Genomic DNA, 18,747 nt, shown 5'->3' on the forward strand with positions numbered 1-18,747 from the left:
GAACGTTTGATATGCTTATGAAGGGTGTAATCTTCTGCTGTTATTGGGTGTGGGCTTTGAAATACGTCTGTTTTTTTTTTCCCTGTAATTCATTTCTAATCTCATAGTGCTGTGGTCAAAAAAGATACTTGATATGATTTCAGTTTTCTTAAATTTACTGAGGCTTGATTTGTGACCCAAGATGTGATCTATCCTGGAGAATGTTCCGTGCGCACTTGAGAAGAAAGTGTAATCTGCTGTTTTTGGATGGAATGTCCTATAAATATCAAATAAATCTATCTGGTCTATTGTGTCATTGAAAGCTTCTGTTTCCTTATTTATTTTCATTTAGGATTATCTGTCCATTGGTGTAAGTGAGGTGTTAAAAGTCCCCCACTATTATTGTGTTACTGTCGATTTCCTCTTTTATAGCTGTTAGCAGTTGCCTTATGTATTGCGGTGCTCCTATGTTGGGTGCCTATATATTTATAATTGTTATATCTTCTTCTTGGATTGATCCCTTGATCATTATGTAGTGTCCTTCCTTGTCTCTTGTAACATTCTTTCTTTTAAAGTCTATTTTATCTGTTATGAGTATTGCTACTCCAGCTTTCTTTTGATTTCCATTTGCATGGAATATCTTTTTCCATCCCCTCACTTTCAGTCTGTATGTGTCCCTAGGTCTGAAATGGGTGTCTTGTAGACAGCATATAGATGGGTCTTGTTTTTGTATCCATTCATCGAGCCTTTGTCTTTTGATTGGAGCATTTAATCCATTCACGTTTAAGGTAATTATCGATATGTATGTTCCTATGACCATTTTCTTCACTGTTTTAGGTTTCTTTCTGTAGGTCCTTTTCTTCTCTTGTGTTTCCCACTTATTGAAGTTCCTTTAGCATTTGTGGTAGAGCTGATTTGGTGGTGCTGAATTCTCTTAGCTTTTGCTTGTCTGTAAAGCTTTTGATTTCTCCATCGAATCTGAATGAGATCCTTGCCAGGTAGAGTAATCTTGGTTGTAGGTTCTTCCCTTTCATCACTTTAAGTATATCATTCCACTCCCTTCTGGTTTGTAGAGTTTCTGCTGAGAAATCAGTGGTTAACCTTATGGGAGTTCCCTTGTATGTTATTTGTCATTTTTCCCTAGCTGCTTTCAATAATTTTTCTTTGTCTTTAATATCTGCCAATTTGATTACTATGTGTCTTGGCATGTTTCTCCTTGGGTTTATCCTGTATGGGACTCACTGCACTTCCTGGACTTGGGTGGCTATTTCCTTTCCCATGTTAGGGAAGTTTTCAACTATAATCTCTTCAAATATTTTCTCAGGTCCTTTCTCTCTCTCTTCTCCTTCTGGACCCCTATAATATGAATGTTGTTGCGTTTAATGTTGTCCCAGAGGTCTCTTAGGCTGTCTTCATTTCTTTTCATTCTTTTTTCTGTATTCTGTTCCACAGCAGTGAATTCCACCATCCTGTCTTCCAGGTCACTTATCCGTTCTTCTGCCTCAGTTATTCTGCTATTGATTCCTTCTAGCGTCGTTTTATTTCAGTTATTGTATTGTTCATCTCTGTTTGTTCTTTAATTCTTCTAGGTCTTTGTTAAACATTTCTTGCATCTTCTCGATCTTTGCCTCCATTCTTTTTCTGAAGTGCTGGATCATCTTCACTATCATTATTCTGCGTTCTTTTTCTCCACTTCATTTAGTTGTTTTTCTGGGGTTTTATCTGGTTCCTTCATCTGGTACATAGCCCTCTGCCTTTTCATCTTGTCTCACTTTCTGTGAATGTGGTTTTTGTTCCACAGGCTGCAGGATTGTAGTTCTTCTTGCTTCTGCTGTCTGCCCTCTGGTGGATGAGGCTATCTAAGAGGATTGAGCAAGTTTCCTGATATCTTAGATTAATTTTTAAGCATATTTTCTGCCAAACTGTAGATGACTACTGATGACCCAGTTTCAGTATCGAATAGCTGCCATTTAGACTCTAGTTATTTTTGGAAAATCTCTCTCTTCAGAATGCAGCGATTCAGTGAGCACTGAGTTTTCCATGTGCCAAGCATACCTCCTATATACCAGCCACTCCTCTAAGGACTAGTCTAGAGGCACAGAGGAGAAAAGAGCCTTTGCTGTCAGGGAGCTGGCGTTCCAGTGAGGGAGACAATACATGAGGTGAAATTTTCTCAGACAAGTGAATGATGAGCAGGCATCTTCTATGTGACTGCTGGAGCCACTGGACTTGTTTAGTAGGATTCCCTGCTAGTGTTGGAGGGTCTCCTGCGAGGCAGGGGTGGCTGTGGCTCACTGTGGGGACAAGGACAGTGACAGCAGAGGTTCTGGGAAGTACTCCTTGGCGTGAGCCCTCCCAGAGTCCCCTTTAACTACTATTTTAGAGCTGTCACTTTCTCTCTTAAATTCTGTCAGTGTTTTGCCTCATACATTTGGGGGAATCTGTTATTTGGGGTCTATATGTTTATTGTATCTTCTAGATAAGTGTTATATCTTCTACATGAATCAACCCTTTTATCCACATATAATGTTTTTTTGGTCTCTTGTAACAGTTTGTACTTAAAGTCTATTTTTTTCTGATATTAGTACAGGCACCTCAGCTCTCTTCTATTTACTATTTGCATGGAGTATCTTTCTCTGTTCTTTCACTTTTCAACATCTTTGTATGCTTGTATCCAAAATTAGTCTCTTATAGACAGTAAATTGTTGGATTATGTTTTTTCTTTTTCGGTACGTGGGCCTCTCACTGCTGCGGCCTCTCCTGTTGTAGAGCACAGGCTCCGGATGCGCAGGCTCAGCAGCCATGGCTCATGGGCCCAGCCGCTCCGCGGCATGTGGGATCTTCCCAGACCGGGGCACGAACCCGTGTCCCCCACATCGGCAGGCGGACTCTCAACCACTGCGCCACCAGGGAAGCCCTGATTATGTATTTTTTAATTCATTCTGCCAATCTTTTGATTGGAGAATTTACTCCACTTACATTTAACGTAATTACTGATAAGGAAGGACTTACTTTTGCCATTTTGATATTTTTTTTAATAAGTCTTATGCTCTTTTTTGTTTCTCAGGGATAGTTTCTGGCAATTTTATCTGTCAATGGGTATACTTTCTAGTTTCTTTTTACGCTTCATACATTTTTTTTGAGCACTATACATTTTGAATACAATAATGTGGTAATTCTGGAATTGTCCCCCTTCTCAGGGTTTATGTTTCGAGGGGTCCGCTGTGGCGTTGTTTAGTTTAGTGACTTTTCTAAACTATTTTTATAAAAATCTGTGTATATTTTTCACCATGTATGGCCTGTGAAGTCCTTGTTTCTTTACTTTTTTAATTAAAAAAATATTTGTTTATTTATTTTGGCTGTGCTGGGTCTTAGTTGCGACATGCACATTTCTTAGTTGTGGCATGCAGACTTCTTAGTTGTGGCATGCGTGCGGGATCTAGTTCCCCGACCAGGGATCGAACCCTGGCCCCCTTCACTGGGAGCGAGGAGTCTTACCCACTGGACCACCAGGGAAGTCCCTGAAGTCCTTGTTTCCTTAGATTGTATTCAGCTAGTATTTGGACAGAGATTTTTTTGAACACAAGGGGGAGTGGGAGAGACAGAGAGAGGAAGAAGAGGAAGAAGAAGAAGGAGGAAGAGCAGGAGAAGGAGAAACGGGAAGAAAGTGAGAAGAAGTAGGAGAAGGAGAAGAAGAAGAAGGAGAAGAAGAAAAGGAAAGAAAAATCTTCCTTCCGTTCTTTGCAGGTTGGCTCTGTGCTGGGATCTCCTTCAACACTGAAGCCGTTTATGACTCACCCTTCCCCCACATCCTGCTTGCCCTCATCCTGGAGACCAGCAGTAATGAAGGCTTGAGGTCTTCTCAGGTCTTTTCTAAGCACGTGTCCTGCCCTAGGCATCTGCATGGCTGTCTGAATTCCCTGACGTATGTGGGTTCGCCTAAATTTTCCTCAGAGGTTTTCGTTACTCAGTTGTTTTGTCTTGTCACCTACAAATTGGCCCTCGCCATCTACCTCTCCAAGGATCAAATTATGTGCTGCTGCAGCTGCTGACCTTCAGCACCCCCTGAAAGGAGTTCAGGGTGGAGAGCAGAAATGAGGCACTCTGGGCTCTGGGGAAAACAGGCAGAACAGGTCTTCAGATAGGTATTTTGAGGAGATTTTATGAGCCCAATTCTTGCATGTCCTCGTATCTAGCAAAGCACTAAAATCCTTCATGGTGAACTCTGCTCCTCGTGACCAGCAGTAACCTTCGTGAGACTAGCGGAAACCTTCTGCAAAAAATATGTGCCTGATTGCATGTACTCCCCCTTCACCAAAATCACATCTATACTGACTTCGCCGCCGCCTCTTCAGAGCTGTTTCTCAGAGCTCTCTGAAACGCTGTCTCCCGGGCTCTAGTCCTCATTTTGCCCCAGATAAAACTTAACTCCCAACTCGCACGCTGTGCATTTTTTTCAGTCGACAGTCTCGACTGTCGTCTTTCACCCTCGGCAGCTGCCTCGCTATCTTCCTCCCTGACTGAGCTCTGAGCTCGGCCAAGGACAAGCCCCTCACCTCAGTCCTTCCTGCAGCTCCCAGACAGGTTAGAACAGACAGATGAACAAGGCTGGCTCTGTTCCCTGGGGAATCGGGGACTGGGAAACAAGGCTGATGCTAAGCTGGAAGGAGGGTGGGGAAAGGGTGAATAAAAATGTCTCAGCGCTTTCCTACTTTTCTAACCTGTTCTTGACTCTGAGTTAAACCTTGGCTTATTTTCCACCCTTCTGGCAGCTTTTGCTTGAGTTTTTGATGTTTCTGTGCAGGGATGGGCCCTCCTTCTGCCTGCTCTGCCGTCTTTGGTAACATCACTCACATTTGGCACTATTTTAACATGTAAAATAACAACTTTGGTCATAATAATGGGCTACTGTATAAGAGCACTAAAAGTCATGCTTTTTTAGCCAAACGATTAGCCTCTTTACTAGTTTGGTCGCTTTAGGGCTACACAGAACAGAGTAAGGCTCTGGATGCAAAGCACAGGGGTATGACCTGAGGTATCTCTACGTCTGGCTTTATTTTGTCTCTGGAAGGGCCAGCAATTCAGTGGTAATTTATCTTTTCCTTGGCGGTAGATTGAGAACCCATCAAAACAAAATGTATTCCTGTAATGTTACTCTCTATTTTTCTGTAGGTTAAACATGGGCAGTGCGTTGAAGTTAATCACAGATTTTGTGCCTGTCACTCAGACCATCAGGTAGAGTAAACGCCCCTGCATGTGAAGTTCCTGTAAGCAGCTGAACACCTTTAAGTACGAAAAACCATGATAATAATTGAAACACTTCATCTCATACAGGATCTCACTAAGTGAATTATGCGATGACAAAGATGACAACGTTGTGTTGGCATTTAAACAACTAAGTGAAGCATTCGACAGAAAACTTGGGGGAAAAGAACGAACCTGACCGTGTCCAATTTTCCTGAGTCCTGTGGGCCTAGGAGACAGAGATAGCCAGAATGCCACCCTTTGTGTTTCAGGACATGGGTCACTGCCCCTTCCTGCATGACTAAGAGGAGGCTTGCAAACAACCCCTTGTTCCCTGTGACCATCCTCAACACACCCTCCAAATTCTCATGCTTTGTCTCATAAAGGATTAGCTGAACTGCTTTCTCCTGCTGACCAACTGGACAAAATACCTGCTAACTTGACGAAATATTAGTCAGGCTTCTCCCATCTGCCCCACAAGTCCCTGAACTTTAATCCACCCTTAGGCTCCTCCTGAAAGCTGCCCGGAGGGGTCCCCAGATCACCTGTCCCTGCCCCAACGCCAGGTCACTGTAAGGTCAACTGTGCAATCACACCACACACACCCCCATTCCCTCTCACCTGATCATTTCCAGCCTTGTTTACTAATCCCTATAAATTGAAGACCTTTTTCTGCTGACCTTTGAGACCCCCGCACATCCCACGGTCAGAGTGTTTTCCCTTTGCAGTAGGCTTTTCCACTTACTGCAATGGTCTTTTCCAATAAATCTCTTCTTACCTAAGTCCAGATTTGTTTTTGATTCGATTTTCTCGCTGCGCTAAAGACTTAAAAGATATTACTTAACTAAAGTATAGATTTCACAATTTATTGAACAGCGTATATAAAGATATCTTAGGGTGGAAAGTTTTTCGTTAGATATCTAAGTTCTCATCAGGAATTCTAACATTTTTCTTCTAAGAGTTTTAGCTTGTGTAATAGCTATGCTAAATGTCTCAAGCAGTTACTACTTTGGCTTGAAATGCTAATGATTCTTTTTAAAGGCAGAAATAAAACCCAAGTTAAAATTATACAACATCATACACTGTAGCAGTGAGCTGAACTCTTGAAAGTCGTTTCAGATGTCTAATTATTACATGTTTCTAAATGTCCTGCATTCTTCCCCCAGGCAGACCCCAGGTTCTGAGCACATTTTCCATGTCCCTGAGACCAGTGGGGACACATCTACAGAGACTAGGCTGTGAGCCACTGAGAGCTCTCCACGTGGAATAAAGCACATCCGCCAGCATCACCAGTACGTCTAGATTTATTGCCTGCGTGTCCACATTAGCCTTGCTCGCCTTCCTTAACCGCTGCTTTCTGTGACCTCATTTGTGTGTCCCCCCTGCGTATCCTGGGAGCTTATCCCTTGGGCTCACCCATCTCTGTCCCTGCTTTTGCTCTTGGCTAGACTGTGGCGTCAAACTAGATTCTCCTCCAAATCTGACTCAGTGAGTACTTTTTTTGCTGCTCCTAATTTAGCACATCTTCAGACACAGAAGGGAACAGCCTTGACTAATGGCACAAATCGTAGAGTTACTTCCCAGATAGGCTTTGATGCTGATGTTAAGGAGTGAAGACAGACAAGCAGCAAGGACTCTGCTGACGTTGCCTGGGCAAGTGGCTGTCTAGGCACTAACGCCAAGAACAGCAATAGCTAGAGATGTTGCCTTTACCTGAGTGGCTGTCAAATACACAGCACTCACGCACACGCGTGTGCACACACATGCCTATTTTTCCATCTAAGTCTCTTACACAGCTAAGCTTGACAAGTATATATCTGGCGGTATTCTGCTGTTTTATACCTTTATTTTCGTTTAAAGGGGACTGAGATGTTCACTTTGGCTTTACTGCGTTTGTCCAGAGTCTCGAGTTGGGAAAGGGATGGCCATGCACCCCGTTTCCCTCATCTGTCACAGCATGCTGGGACAGCTGTAAGCAGACCCACTCCTTGGAGGAAATTGACGGTTCACATTAAATAACATATGTCAATGCAATAATGTCTTTTATTATTCTGTTACACGCAATCTAACGAATTCCTGATTTAGATATGTGCAAATCCAATCTCATACACTTTCGTCAATAGGTTTTTCTTGAATAATCTATTGATAATCATTATTCTTGGAATAATTTTAAAGAGAGAAAAGAAAATATGATTCTATAGTTTTGTAATAATGCTACTAACAATGCATATTAATCACAGAATCTATATTTTGACGTGTCTCTGAAGATGAGTGCATCCTCCAAATCCTTTTTATTTAGTAATCGTCAGCATCACCGGCACAGATGGCAAGCAGAGCCTTCTCGTAATGCCCTGAAGCGAAATGCTGAAAGGAAGAAAATGTAATGTATTTGAAATACAATGTCATAGTATTTCTAAAAAGAAGCATAATTCCTCTGAACTGTAGAATGAAAGACCATGGGCCGTTAGCATCACAAGAATTATTTATTTTTTTCATCTAAGTATTTAATATGCCCTGAGAACTATTCCCTGGAAGTTACTGAAAAATAATACCATGGTTACAGTCAATAGAACGAAGTTTATATAAAGTTGGTGGAACCCTAATGTGTTTTTATAAGAAGAATAACTGCCAGTAGAATCAAATCTTCTCCTCAACTTGAAAGAGGTGTCCTCATTTATTGTTGTAAATCAGTGTGGAGTCTGGAGGGCAGATTGGGCAGTATGCCTCAGAGGGCTTAAAAATGTTTATACTCATTAATGCAGAAATTCTACTTCAAGAAATCTGTCCTAAGGAAATAATGATCAATTATTGATGAGCCCAAGATTTATGCTCCAAAATATACACCATAATATTATGTATAATAGTGAAAAAGTAAAAAGCAATAAATAATAATGTGGGGCAGTTTATGTACTTTAGAACTTTTACAGTGGGATCCATGATTTAATAAAAATATTACTTTAAGTAGTAAAACAGTTTTTAAAAGAAAACGTGTACAAAAAATTTTTGTTATTGGTTATCTGTGGTGGAGAATTAGGGCCATTTTAATCCTTTTATCATGCTTCCGTAGTTTCTAAGTTTTCAAAAAAAAGATAGTAATAAATAAAAGGAATTATAAAACTTATCTTTGTTAAAAGTCAACTCTCACATCCATGTTCTCTTACACAAAGTTGTGTCATTATAATTCACTGCCTTAAATGCACATAGTAAAGTTGCATTAATCATATGTGAATATTAGTAGATTTTGAGGTGGCTGTCGTTAATTGCCGTATAGGTATTAGAACTAGTTTATTCATTTAGAAAATGAGTTATGACACGCATTTCTCAATGAGAAATGTTTAGCACCACTAAAAGTTTAAGGTTTTGAAGGTGGCTGTAAGGAGAGTTTTATCAAAGACGAAGGAGGAAGATGTCTCTTAAATGCTCCCTTAACCCTTCCTCTTGGAAACCACTTCAGCTCCCTGAGGGCCTACAAGGTCTTCTGGGTTGTGTGATCTCTTCCTCCTTGGGTTGTCAAGTTTCTTCCGTATCTTTCAATAAACTAAAAAGCTATTTTATGCAATTGAAAATTTCAATGGGAACAATGTGGACAAGGTAACAGGACTTAGCTATGTGCAAAACATACATTAAGATACATTCTAGGGCCCTGTGCTTGGGTTAATGCTCTGAGGGTGCCGTCTTGAAGTTCTTGATACTTTTTTGAACGAGGGGTCAAACGTTTTCATTTTCCATGGGTTTCCCCAAATTACATAGATGGTCCTACGTACTCTGATAATTCTTTGCTAGGTTTGATCAAAATCCAGGCTCAAGCTTAGGTGTATCAGAATGAAGAAACCACCGGCCTGTTGACTTCTGAGTCATCGCTTCTAGGCATGAGCTTCAAGGGCTCATGGGATGGCAGTGTGCAGAATTTTGCACCCGTGTGATGGGATCTGACTGGCTGCCCCCTCCTATGACAACACAGGAGAGCTGATCTCAGAAAGCTCTTCACCATTAATGGGCTCTTCTTGCGAAACGCTTTCTTGCTGGCGCTAATCATGCTTGGCCAGTTAGCTTGTAGAGCCTCATCACATGATCGTGGGATGAAGAGTTTGCATGACCAACCAATGACTTTTGCTTAAAACACATCAAAGAGGAATAAGTTTTGTCACCGAGGTGAAGGGATTTTTCTCACCTGTTGGTGCACTAAGGCTGCCTAACCTACTCATGTAGATGATCCCAGCCAGAATAGTTAACTTTTTAGATTCCACCGTGAGGTTACTTAAATTACAGCTCTTGTTTCAGTTTCGAAAAGGATCAAATATGGCTGCAAACAAGTCACGAGGAGGAGACTTACTTTGATGTCATGGAAGAGGGACTTCCCGTATCTCTCTTTGTATCGTTTCCTTATGGTCATCAGGTCTATTTCACTTCTGGCAATGAGAATCCTGATCACGGTTTTATTATGGAAACCAAAGTCCTAAAAGACACAGCCAAGGGGAGAAAAACAATAAGGAAACAGCACCTTAAAGTCAGTCTCTCTAAAATCGACTCATCCTCTTTTCTGTGGCCGCAGGCTCCTGGTCCTGTATCCCTCAAGCCCTGGCATCCCCACCCACGGGCATCGACTCAGACTCCGCCTCCCCTCTGTGACCCGCCCCCCCCCAGCCCCCCCGCACTGTACACACACAGTCAAGTGGTCCATCTACTCTGCTTCTTAAATGCCCTCTAATCTCTATTTCCAGGGTCACAGCCTTGATACTGGCCCTCATCACTTCACCTGATTCTGCAATAATCCTCCCTTTTATTTAAAAAAACATTTTTTTATTGGAGTGTAGTTGATTTACAATGTTGTGTTAGCTTCTGCTGTACAGCGAAGTGATTCAGTTATACGTGTACATATATATATATATATATATATCCACTCTTTTTTAGATTCTTTTCCCATATAGCCCATTACAGAGCGTTGAGTAGAGTCCCCTGAGCTATATAGTAGGGCCTTATTAGTTATCCATTTTATACATAGTAGTGTGTATATGTCAGTCCCAATCTCCTAATTTATCCCTCTCCCCTTTCCCCCTGGCGACCATAAGTTTGTTTTCTACATCTGAGACTCTATAATTCTCCCTTTTAAACCTGGTCAACCTCCCCTCTGTCGCCTGAACACTGCATCTTAAGATGCAAATCTGATCATGTGCTCCTTCTAGGTAAAAATTCTTCCTGGGTTGGGAGGTGGGTCCCAACTCTGTTAGATGAACGTCAGCGTTTCTAAGACGGCAATTATATTTTTATTTTATCGTCTGCTTATTGTGGAAAACTGTAAAAGTAAGAATTCCAGGTACTCAAAATATTTGCTGATTTAACCTCCAATACTGAACAATACACAGCCATCCCTTTCTGTGTACTAGGTCCGGAACGAATACCGCTTCACAAAGCAATTTCAACTTGTCTGTTCAAATGGAGTACTGGTGACATCCAGTGGCTGGGAAGCAGCAGCTAATTTTTGATGTCTGAATGTTTTCGGTATAGACCTACTAACAAACTTTTCCATAATTTGAAGTGATAAAAATGAATGATCCAACCAACTTCCCAAATTTAAGTTGTGTATCATTCGCTTAGAATACACAGGAGAAAAACAGAGATTTTCTTTGGTGAGAGCTGGTGAAAACAGCTTTTGAACAATACTTGACATTGGCAGATGGCCCTTGTATATGAACACTCTGATTACTGGAATATACACTCCTCTGCTGTACCTGCAAACTGTTCGTGAGTACACATACCTTCCTTTTTGCATTGACACACACAGCAAGGGTAGAGTTTTTATTATTAGGATAATTGGCCGTCACTTTGGGCATAATTGGAATCGGAGTAATGTGATTATTTTCCCAAGGTCATTCACAAGTGAAGCTTTACTCTTTTTGTTGGAGAAGGAGATGGTTGATGTCATCCAACATCCTTGCCCAATACACTTTTAAATATATAGTTAATCAAATCCACCTTTATTCTTGGAAATAGAATCAAAAAGAAGCAGAGGACTGAGCTCTGATCTTGATCCTGTGTTCTGAGGACACATGGGTTCTTGTACCTAATAAAAAATACTTGCACATCAATAAAAATAAATAAATAAAATATTCTTGATGATTCACATATTATCCAAGCTTGCTGGCTACCTCTAAGAAGCTGGTGTATGACAATTACTTTGAGGATAAAACACTCCCGTGAAATTATTGTACCACTGAATTGTTTTTAATGATTTTCTTTGAGTTTTCAGGGCTATGACATGTATAGTGATTTGTATGAGACCTTTTCATTTTCTCAATATTTTCGTGCACATTGTGGATGAAATATGCATTGTCTCATGCACATAAGTGTTTGTTTCTTTGAAAATGAATGCACCAAAGATGTGCAGTTGACTATCACCCGAAACTAAAAAACATTCTCACTTAATTACAAAAATAGCTTTAGAGTTTATTGTTGTCTAGATGTCTCATTTTAAGTGTTTTTTAAAATAATACTTTATGTTTAAAAATAACCACTCACCTTTTGTGTTTTTAAAGCTCAGGAATGCAGCCATGTCTTTCTGAGAGTTTGTAATGCTTTGACATTTTCTGATTGATGCCGTATGTTGTGTAATTGCCTGAGTATGAGGGGGTGGTCTTCATATGCGGTAAAAGTATTTGGACCTACCAGTTTCTCCAGATGCTAAGAAATGCGAAAGCACATCTCCCTGGGGGGAGAGGCCCCAAGGAATACTTCTTAGGTACCTCTGTTTGATACAGAAAGCAGAGCATTATCTTTATTTGATGGGTCTCATTTTGGTGTATAATATATTTCTTCACTGGAGCATATTTTCTCTGAAATTAATATATTTGCATACAAATTCAAATATGGGAATCAATATTTAAATAATTGAAGTAAAACTAGTCCTTTGAGAAAGTAGACATGATTTCTGGAGAAATTTTAAAAATTCGTGGCTCATACTTACATGGATTGCACTGTATAATCTGTAAGCAAAATAGCCGGGTTTGTCTCGAACACAGAGAACTAGGAAAAATCAGAGAGAAAAGAAGAAAGTTTGGGAGTGACAGTACATGTTTTCTTCAAAATTTGGGAAACAATGAGAATGCTTTTTTTTTTTTCCAGTTACAGTCCTGGAAGACTGATACTTTGTGAGTTCTCTGTGGGATCCCTCATTGTACATGGTATTAAAATGTCAACATTTAGAATAGCGGTAAAACCATAACCTTCTTTACAAGGGAAAGGAAGTTAGTATGTGCAAGATGAATTTAAAGGTGTGAGATCCCCATTACCTGAGAATTCAAGGTTTCCTAGTGTGAAAGTTGCCAGCTGTTAGGAAGGGTACGGGTTCATGAAAGTTATTAACTTGCCAGTTTAGTGCATTGTATCAGTAGCCGATGCATGTTTCCTCTACAGAGTTAACATTCTGTCTAAATAATTAAATTCAGGGGAAAGTGACTCAATCAAGAGCTTGCTCATGCATCTTTAATTCAGTCAGAGCTAATCAGCCTTCATTGTGCCAAACACATTATTACTCACCAATTGCAACTAGCAGCTCTTGAAAGGATCCATCGTAACATTCATTAATGGCATCTACTATGTCTTGCCCAGAAATAGTTTGAAATTCCTGGAAAACTTCAACAAATCGATATAATTCAAAGGAGATTTTATGAATATTATAAATTTAAAATGCAAACGTGGATTTGATTGCTTATACACAGTGCAGGTAAATAAAGTATGGGGTGGGTGTTGGGTTGCAGTAGGCCATCTTTTAAAATTTTTTAATCGACTTTTGTGTGTTATATATAGTAGAAAAAAAACAAAAAAGTATTTTAAAAAATAAGGGAGACAGGAAGGTACAGCAGTTTGGGGAAAGTTGAACAAAGTAGGACCAGTAAGGCAGCTTCACATAAATCACGACTTCAGTAATAATGGCCTTGGTTCATTACGGACTGTGTTCACCATATTCTTTTTTTTTTTTTTTTTTTTTTTGCAGTACGCGGGCCTCTCACTGCTGTGGCCTCTCCCGTTGTGGAGCACAGGCTCCGGACGCGCAGGCTCAGCGGCCATGGCTCACGGGCCCAGCCGCTCCGTGGCATGTGGGATCTTCCCGGACCGGGGCATGAACCCGTGTCCCCTGCATCGGCAGGCGGACTCTCAACCACTGCGCCACCAGGGAAGCCCTCACCATATTCTTTTTAAGACAACATATGATGCACCTAACAGGAGATAGGTAATATAGGTAAGTTCTCCATCAGAAATAGAGGTGATTTTAAAAAGTTTAGTATTGAAAGGTTATGTGATTCAATTATTGGCAAAATAAAATTCTAGGGGAACTTCATCCTTAGCAATGTTATTAGATGAGGCACGTCTGTATAAACATAACCCAAAAGAGGTACCTTTGAGATAACTGGCTTTCCTCTCTTTATATGTAACACCCCCCTTTCCCAATTACCTACTTGCTTTTTATTCTCTAATCAGGGGATAGCTGTAAAGAACAGAGGGCAGTTACCCAGCCATAGCTGCTGGTAGCTCTTGTTACACAGGATCATTTGCAAAAGCGTTTTGTGCTCCCCTGTCCTCTTCTGGCAGCTCTCCCACAGCACCTGAAACATCACAGGCCGCCAGGTAGCACCGCGGCCGCAGGCTGGTGTGCCCAAGGTCCCGCGGTTGCCCCAGGGCTGGCCCGTTACCATGGCGTCCTGGGCAGCCGTGGCAGGGTCCGTGTACCCTTCTTCCCTGGTTCCCTGTGAAGTAAGCACAGGTTTCCCTCTGTAAGTGCTCTGAATTGACAACTTAGTAGGGTTACCGGGACGCAAATCTTTGAGCCACCAAATACACTGGAGACTCCTAAGAAAGTTCTATCATTAGTCGGAGTTAGTCTACATTTCTTGGGTACTTTATGCAATGCAGGTCTTTTTAAAAATGTGGGCACTTTTCATTTTTTCTTTGTAGCCGAGGTAATCTTTCAAAGGAGTTGACAAGTTTTTCGCTTTTCCAATTCCCTGAGCGGTATCTCTGCCGCCCACCCCTTCAATCAGCACCCACCGCCTGGCCGGCTGGTAGAGACGGGATTTTAACATCGTCAGAAGGAAAAGGCAGAGAGAAAGCGTGAGTTAATGCTCAGTCTCTGACTTGTAACATCTCATATTGGCAACAGTAAAATAACCATGAAATCCAGAATGTGTGCAGTGAGAGTATTTTGTAAATTTGTTTCACTCCAGCCTCTTTATCATATGAAGAAAGAACAGACACGGCCAAGCTGCCCTAAGAGAAGTCCTTTCAACAGGAGGGAAGGAGAGCTCACTAATGCAGGACCCTCTGGTCCCTGAGGGTTATGAGGACCAGAGGGCAGAAAGAGGTAGAGACGTGTGATGAGACAGTTTATTTAACCTTTCCTTTCCTTTGGGTCCAGATCTGGAGGAAATGCTTTTTTTTTCTTTTTTGACTTTGCTGGAAGAACACAGAGGTCACTGTCTTCTGCTCCTGTTGTCTTTTCGGACTCTGGAAATGAACTCGGTGACAGAGCAAGATAGGGCAGCCGAGGCCCTGAGGACACCTTCCTGAATTCATCTCAGTCCCGAAGCAGCACGAATGGGCCCCAAATCTCTCATCTGCTCCTGATGGAGGAGCTTGGCAGCGGAGCCTGACAGGTGGAGTGGTTTATGGCCGCAGCAGGGCAGACCCTTCCAGCAGGCCAGGGCTGTGAGACAGACCGCGCTGGCTGGAGCCCTGTGGGGAACACACCCGGGCACTAGTGGGAGTCTTAGGCTCCAGAGGGAGCAAGGGTGAGGCCAAACCATCATGAAGGTTACTTGGTTCTGATCAAACTGAGACAGAAAAAGCGATATAAGTTAACCAGCTTAACTGGTCAAGTCTCGTATTCTCAGTGGGATTTGCCCTGACCAAGCTGTGCAACATCATAACCTACCCGCCATCCCCTCCCCTGCCCTGCCGTATCCTTCATCGCCTAACATGCTGTGAAAGGCACCAATTTATTAGATTTCTCCTTAGCTGTCTGCATCCCCCGACTAGAATGCAAGCTTCTTAAGACTGGGGTCTTTGTCTCTTTGGATAATTCCCAATTGTCCTTGGCACGTTGTAGGCTTTTGAGAAATATTCACGGAGTCAATACTAAACGAAGGAAGGGAAGTTAAAGAAATACCTTTTAGATGGCAGAATTTAAACACCAGTTAGTAGAAACGGGAAGATTTTCTGGATCATTGAAGTGTTTTTTGTGATTGCCAATCAAACGATGTAGCTAACTAAACACCTACGCATGCAAAGTTTGTGAGAAATATTTAAGAAATTTCTGCAGTTCTGAAATTTTTGTGAGATTTGATTTTTGGACATTTAACTTGAAATGGTGCCCATCTGTCTACTTCTTTGTGCAGTTAATTGCCAAAAGCACTTTAAGCAGACTGGTAGATTAAAAAAATGTGTATCAGTTTAATGTGTGATTTAGCTTTTCCCAGCAAGTGGATTTTGTTGTATTAAAAAGCCTAAGACAGTAGACTGGCAGGTGATGTAATTGCCAGAGAAATGGCATAAATGAGAATTGGGGTTAAGGGCAAAATCAAAATGTGAAAGGAAGCAATGAAAGGAATTGAAATCTGGCTGGAAGTATTTGGAGCAAAGTGGCTACAGGTGATCCCCAGAGGCCTCAGGGCATGAGTCTGAGGCAGCATCGCCGGAGACTCCCGGCAGCCAAGATGAGGACAGTTTCCATTTCTTTTGTCTGTGGAAACATTTATCATCTGCAGCGTGATTTGCACATATGGATTAATTGATCTCTAAGTGACTAACTTTTCATTATTTGACAGATAATTAGATCTCCTGTAAATCTGGTTTAATAAAAGCACAGGAAGTGCTGTGAGCCAGTTCAGTGATTGGCATTAGTTTTCAAGAAGAACGTGTTCTGGTTGAGTGGTTTTCTTATTAGAAATAGCCCTGTTGGAAAATTCTTTATAGATTAAAAGCTCTTTTTTTTTCCCAGAAAATATGACAGTAATTTAAACACTTCACGTTTCATGAATACCTTAAAGCTTCCAATTCCCTCAATCTCTATTAATTCACAAAAAAGAGGTGTATCTGAATGTTCATGATGTCAAAAAGATGAAAGCCATGGGCGGTGTTTCCCTTGATTCTGGAAGTGAAGCTGCAGAGGGAGGGAGGAGGAAGTGATTTTAATTGCTGAAGAATTTTAGAATATGGGTACTGGGAGGGAATGGAGCAGAATGGGTTCACTTCCTTTAATTTACAGGGTAAATATCTGGAATCTCAAGAAAGCAGAATGATAAACCCAAGGACACACAGCTGACTTAGAGCCAAGAGCAAAAGATACATAGATATATACCTGGTTGTTTTACACAGAGTATCTATCTATCTGTCTGTTATCTATCCGTCATCTATCTACCTGTCTACCTATCTATATCTCTATCTGTCTATCTATCTATGTATCTATCATCTCTCTATGTATATATGTATGTATGTATCTATCATCTACCATCTATCAAACATCTATCTAGAGAGAGAGATGGGGCAGAGAGAATAAGGATCCCAACTAGAGGGTAGAAGGAACTTGGTCATGTGACAGTGCCAGTTATTTGGCTGGAACTCATCACCTCTTTTTGTAAGATGTCTAGACAGAGTCTCTGAAATGGTGTACACCACAGACAGTGGTCAGAAGTGATGGACTTCTTCAATTCTCTAGTTAACGTTACATCATTTTCAGTCTTGGAAGTTTACTGATCCAAAGCCTAAACCAGGAGGTCCAAAATGAAGAGCCATTAATGTAGAAGTGAGAAGTCAGTGGTCAGACTTCAAAATATTTAAACATCTATGAGAAATTATACATTTTACTAAGCATTACATGGCACTCCTGATCTTGAAATATAAGTTTTTCACTTCCATTTTCAATTTTGAGTTAAGTGCTTTCTTTGAAATATGTATTATCTTATACTCGTAAATTGTGTTTTACATTTTAAGGGGAATATACTATGAAACCTTACAAATACATAATATTTAAGTAAACCTCATTAATTCCCCTTGGCTTCTTATAAAATCTGGGTCTTGCTTCACCATCAATTTTTATATTCTATGTTGAAAGGACAATTTTACTGCTCTGAAGAGCTATTTCAAGGTTAAACACACACACACACTTAAGTTCCAACTCTAGAAATTGAACTTAAGAAGTAATACTTTATCCTGTAAAGTCATAATCCAAATTAGGTGAAACCCAGTGATAAAATAAATTGTGTATTATTTTAAAATATGTGTGTCTATACAAATAATATTATATATACAAATACACCTCCTCACATTTATACTCTATCAAAAATAAAGCATTATTGTTTAATTTCAGGAAAAAGGACCTGCAATTGTGCATAAGATAGATAGCTCTATTACATCAAGGGAAAATATCGTTCGCTGATTTTTTTCCCCTTGTGATTTATTTTCTCTCAAGTTTAGTTTTCAGAACTGTGTGTTTTTCCCTGAAATATAAGAGCTTTGCTTTATAAAAACACACTGCGATCCTGATTCTTGGCTGTCAGTTACTTTTAGGGGGTTTGTAGCATAACCTTTGATGAGGTGCAGAGATTCTGAGAGGTTATTTGAATACCTGATCATTGGAATTTTACCAGATGGAAATAGAACTGGAGTACAAATAGATGGGGTTGGAGGTGGGAGCAATCACATTTAACAGTGGAGGTGGAGGTATGGTGTCTTGGGGCTGTTTTCATGTTAGTCTCTCACTCAGCAGACGTGAAACGTCAGGCCAGCCACGGAGCCCATCTGAGTTCCCAGGGACGGGGTGCAGCCATTCGGCTCCCCTGGGGAGCTGACTCTGAGATGGAGACCAGCAGGTACCTTGTTATATTTTTTTGCCTTTTTAAAAAAACAATTATTGAAGTATAGTTGATTTACAATGTTAGGTTAGTTTCAGGTGTATAGCAAAGTGATTCAGTTATACACGTACACATATTGAAAAGATACCTGCACCCCTATGTTCATAGCAGCACTGTTTACAATAGCCAGGACATGGAAGCAACCTAAATGTCCATCAGCAGATGAATGGATAAAGATGTGGTCCATATATACAATGGAATACTCCTCAGCCATAAAAAAGAATGAAATAATGCCATTTGCAGCAACATGGATGGACCTAGAGATGATCCTACTGAGTGAAGGAAGTCAGACAGAGAAAGACAAATACCATATAGCGCTTATATGTAGAATCTAAAACATGATACAAATGATCTTATTTACAAGACAGATTCTTGTTATTATGGAATGTGCTGGGGATCAACCATGGATGGGAGAGAAAAGAAGCCAAATTTGGAAGGAGAGGCTGGACTGTGATATAGGCCTAGTGGAATGCGACATAGTCCTAATGAAATATATTTTTTGTCTTCCTAGAAAGCTTATATATTTCTTTAATAAATTGACATAAATTTCTTTTCGGATACTAAGAAAATAAAAACGTGTTTGCTATTAAGATGCAACTCATGGATTTATAATAGGGCTTTT

At 40.7% G+C, this 18,747-nt stretch overlaps 1 protein-coding gene across 1 annotated transcript in view; it reads right to left on the bottom strand.

Annotated features, from left to right (window-relative positions):
• Positions 1–7,518: 7,518 nt before the first annotated feature.
• ANXA10 (annexin A10) overlaps positions 7,519–18,747 on the bottom strand; it is a gene marked incomplete at both ends in the record, with an annotated part of 133,879 nt that continues 122,650 nt past the window's right edge. The window contains 6 exons of the mRNA XM_082656941.1: positions 7,519–7,587; positions 9,557–9,679; positions 12,185–12,243; positions 12,757–12,852; positions 13,730–13,823; positions 13,911–13,964. Coding sequence (XP_082513067.1) covers positions 7,519–7,587; positions 9,557–9,679; positions 12,185–12,243; positions 12,757–12,852; positions 13,730–13,823; positions 13,911–13,964 — 495 coding nt within the window. The remainder of the gene's footprint in view (positions 7,588–9,556; positions 9,680–12,184; positions 12,244–12,756; positions 12,853–13,729; positions 13,824–13,910; positions 13,965–18,747) is intronic.

This window comes from Grampus griseus (genome assembly GCF_964374135.1).
Source record: "Grampus griseus genome assembly, chromosome: 6".
Lineage (NCBI taxonomy): Eukaryota > Metazoa > Chordata > Mammalia > Artiodactyla > Delphinidae > Grampus > Grampus griseus.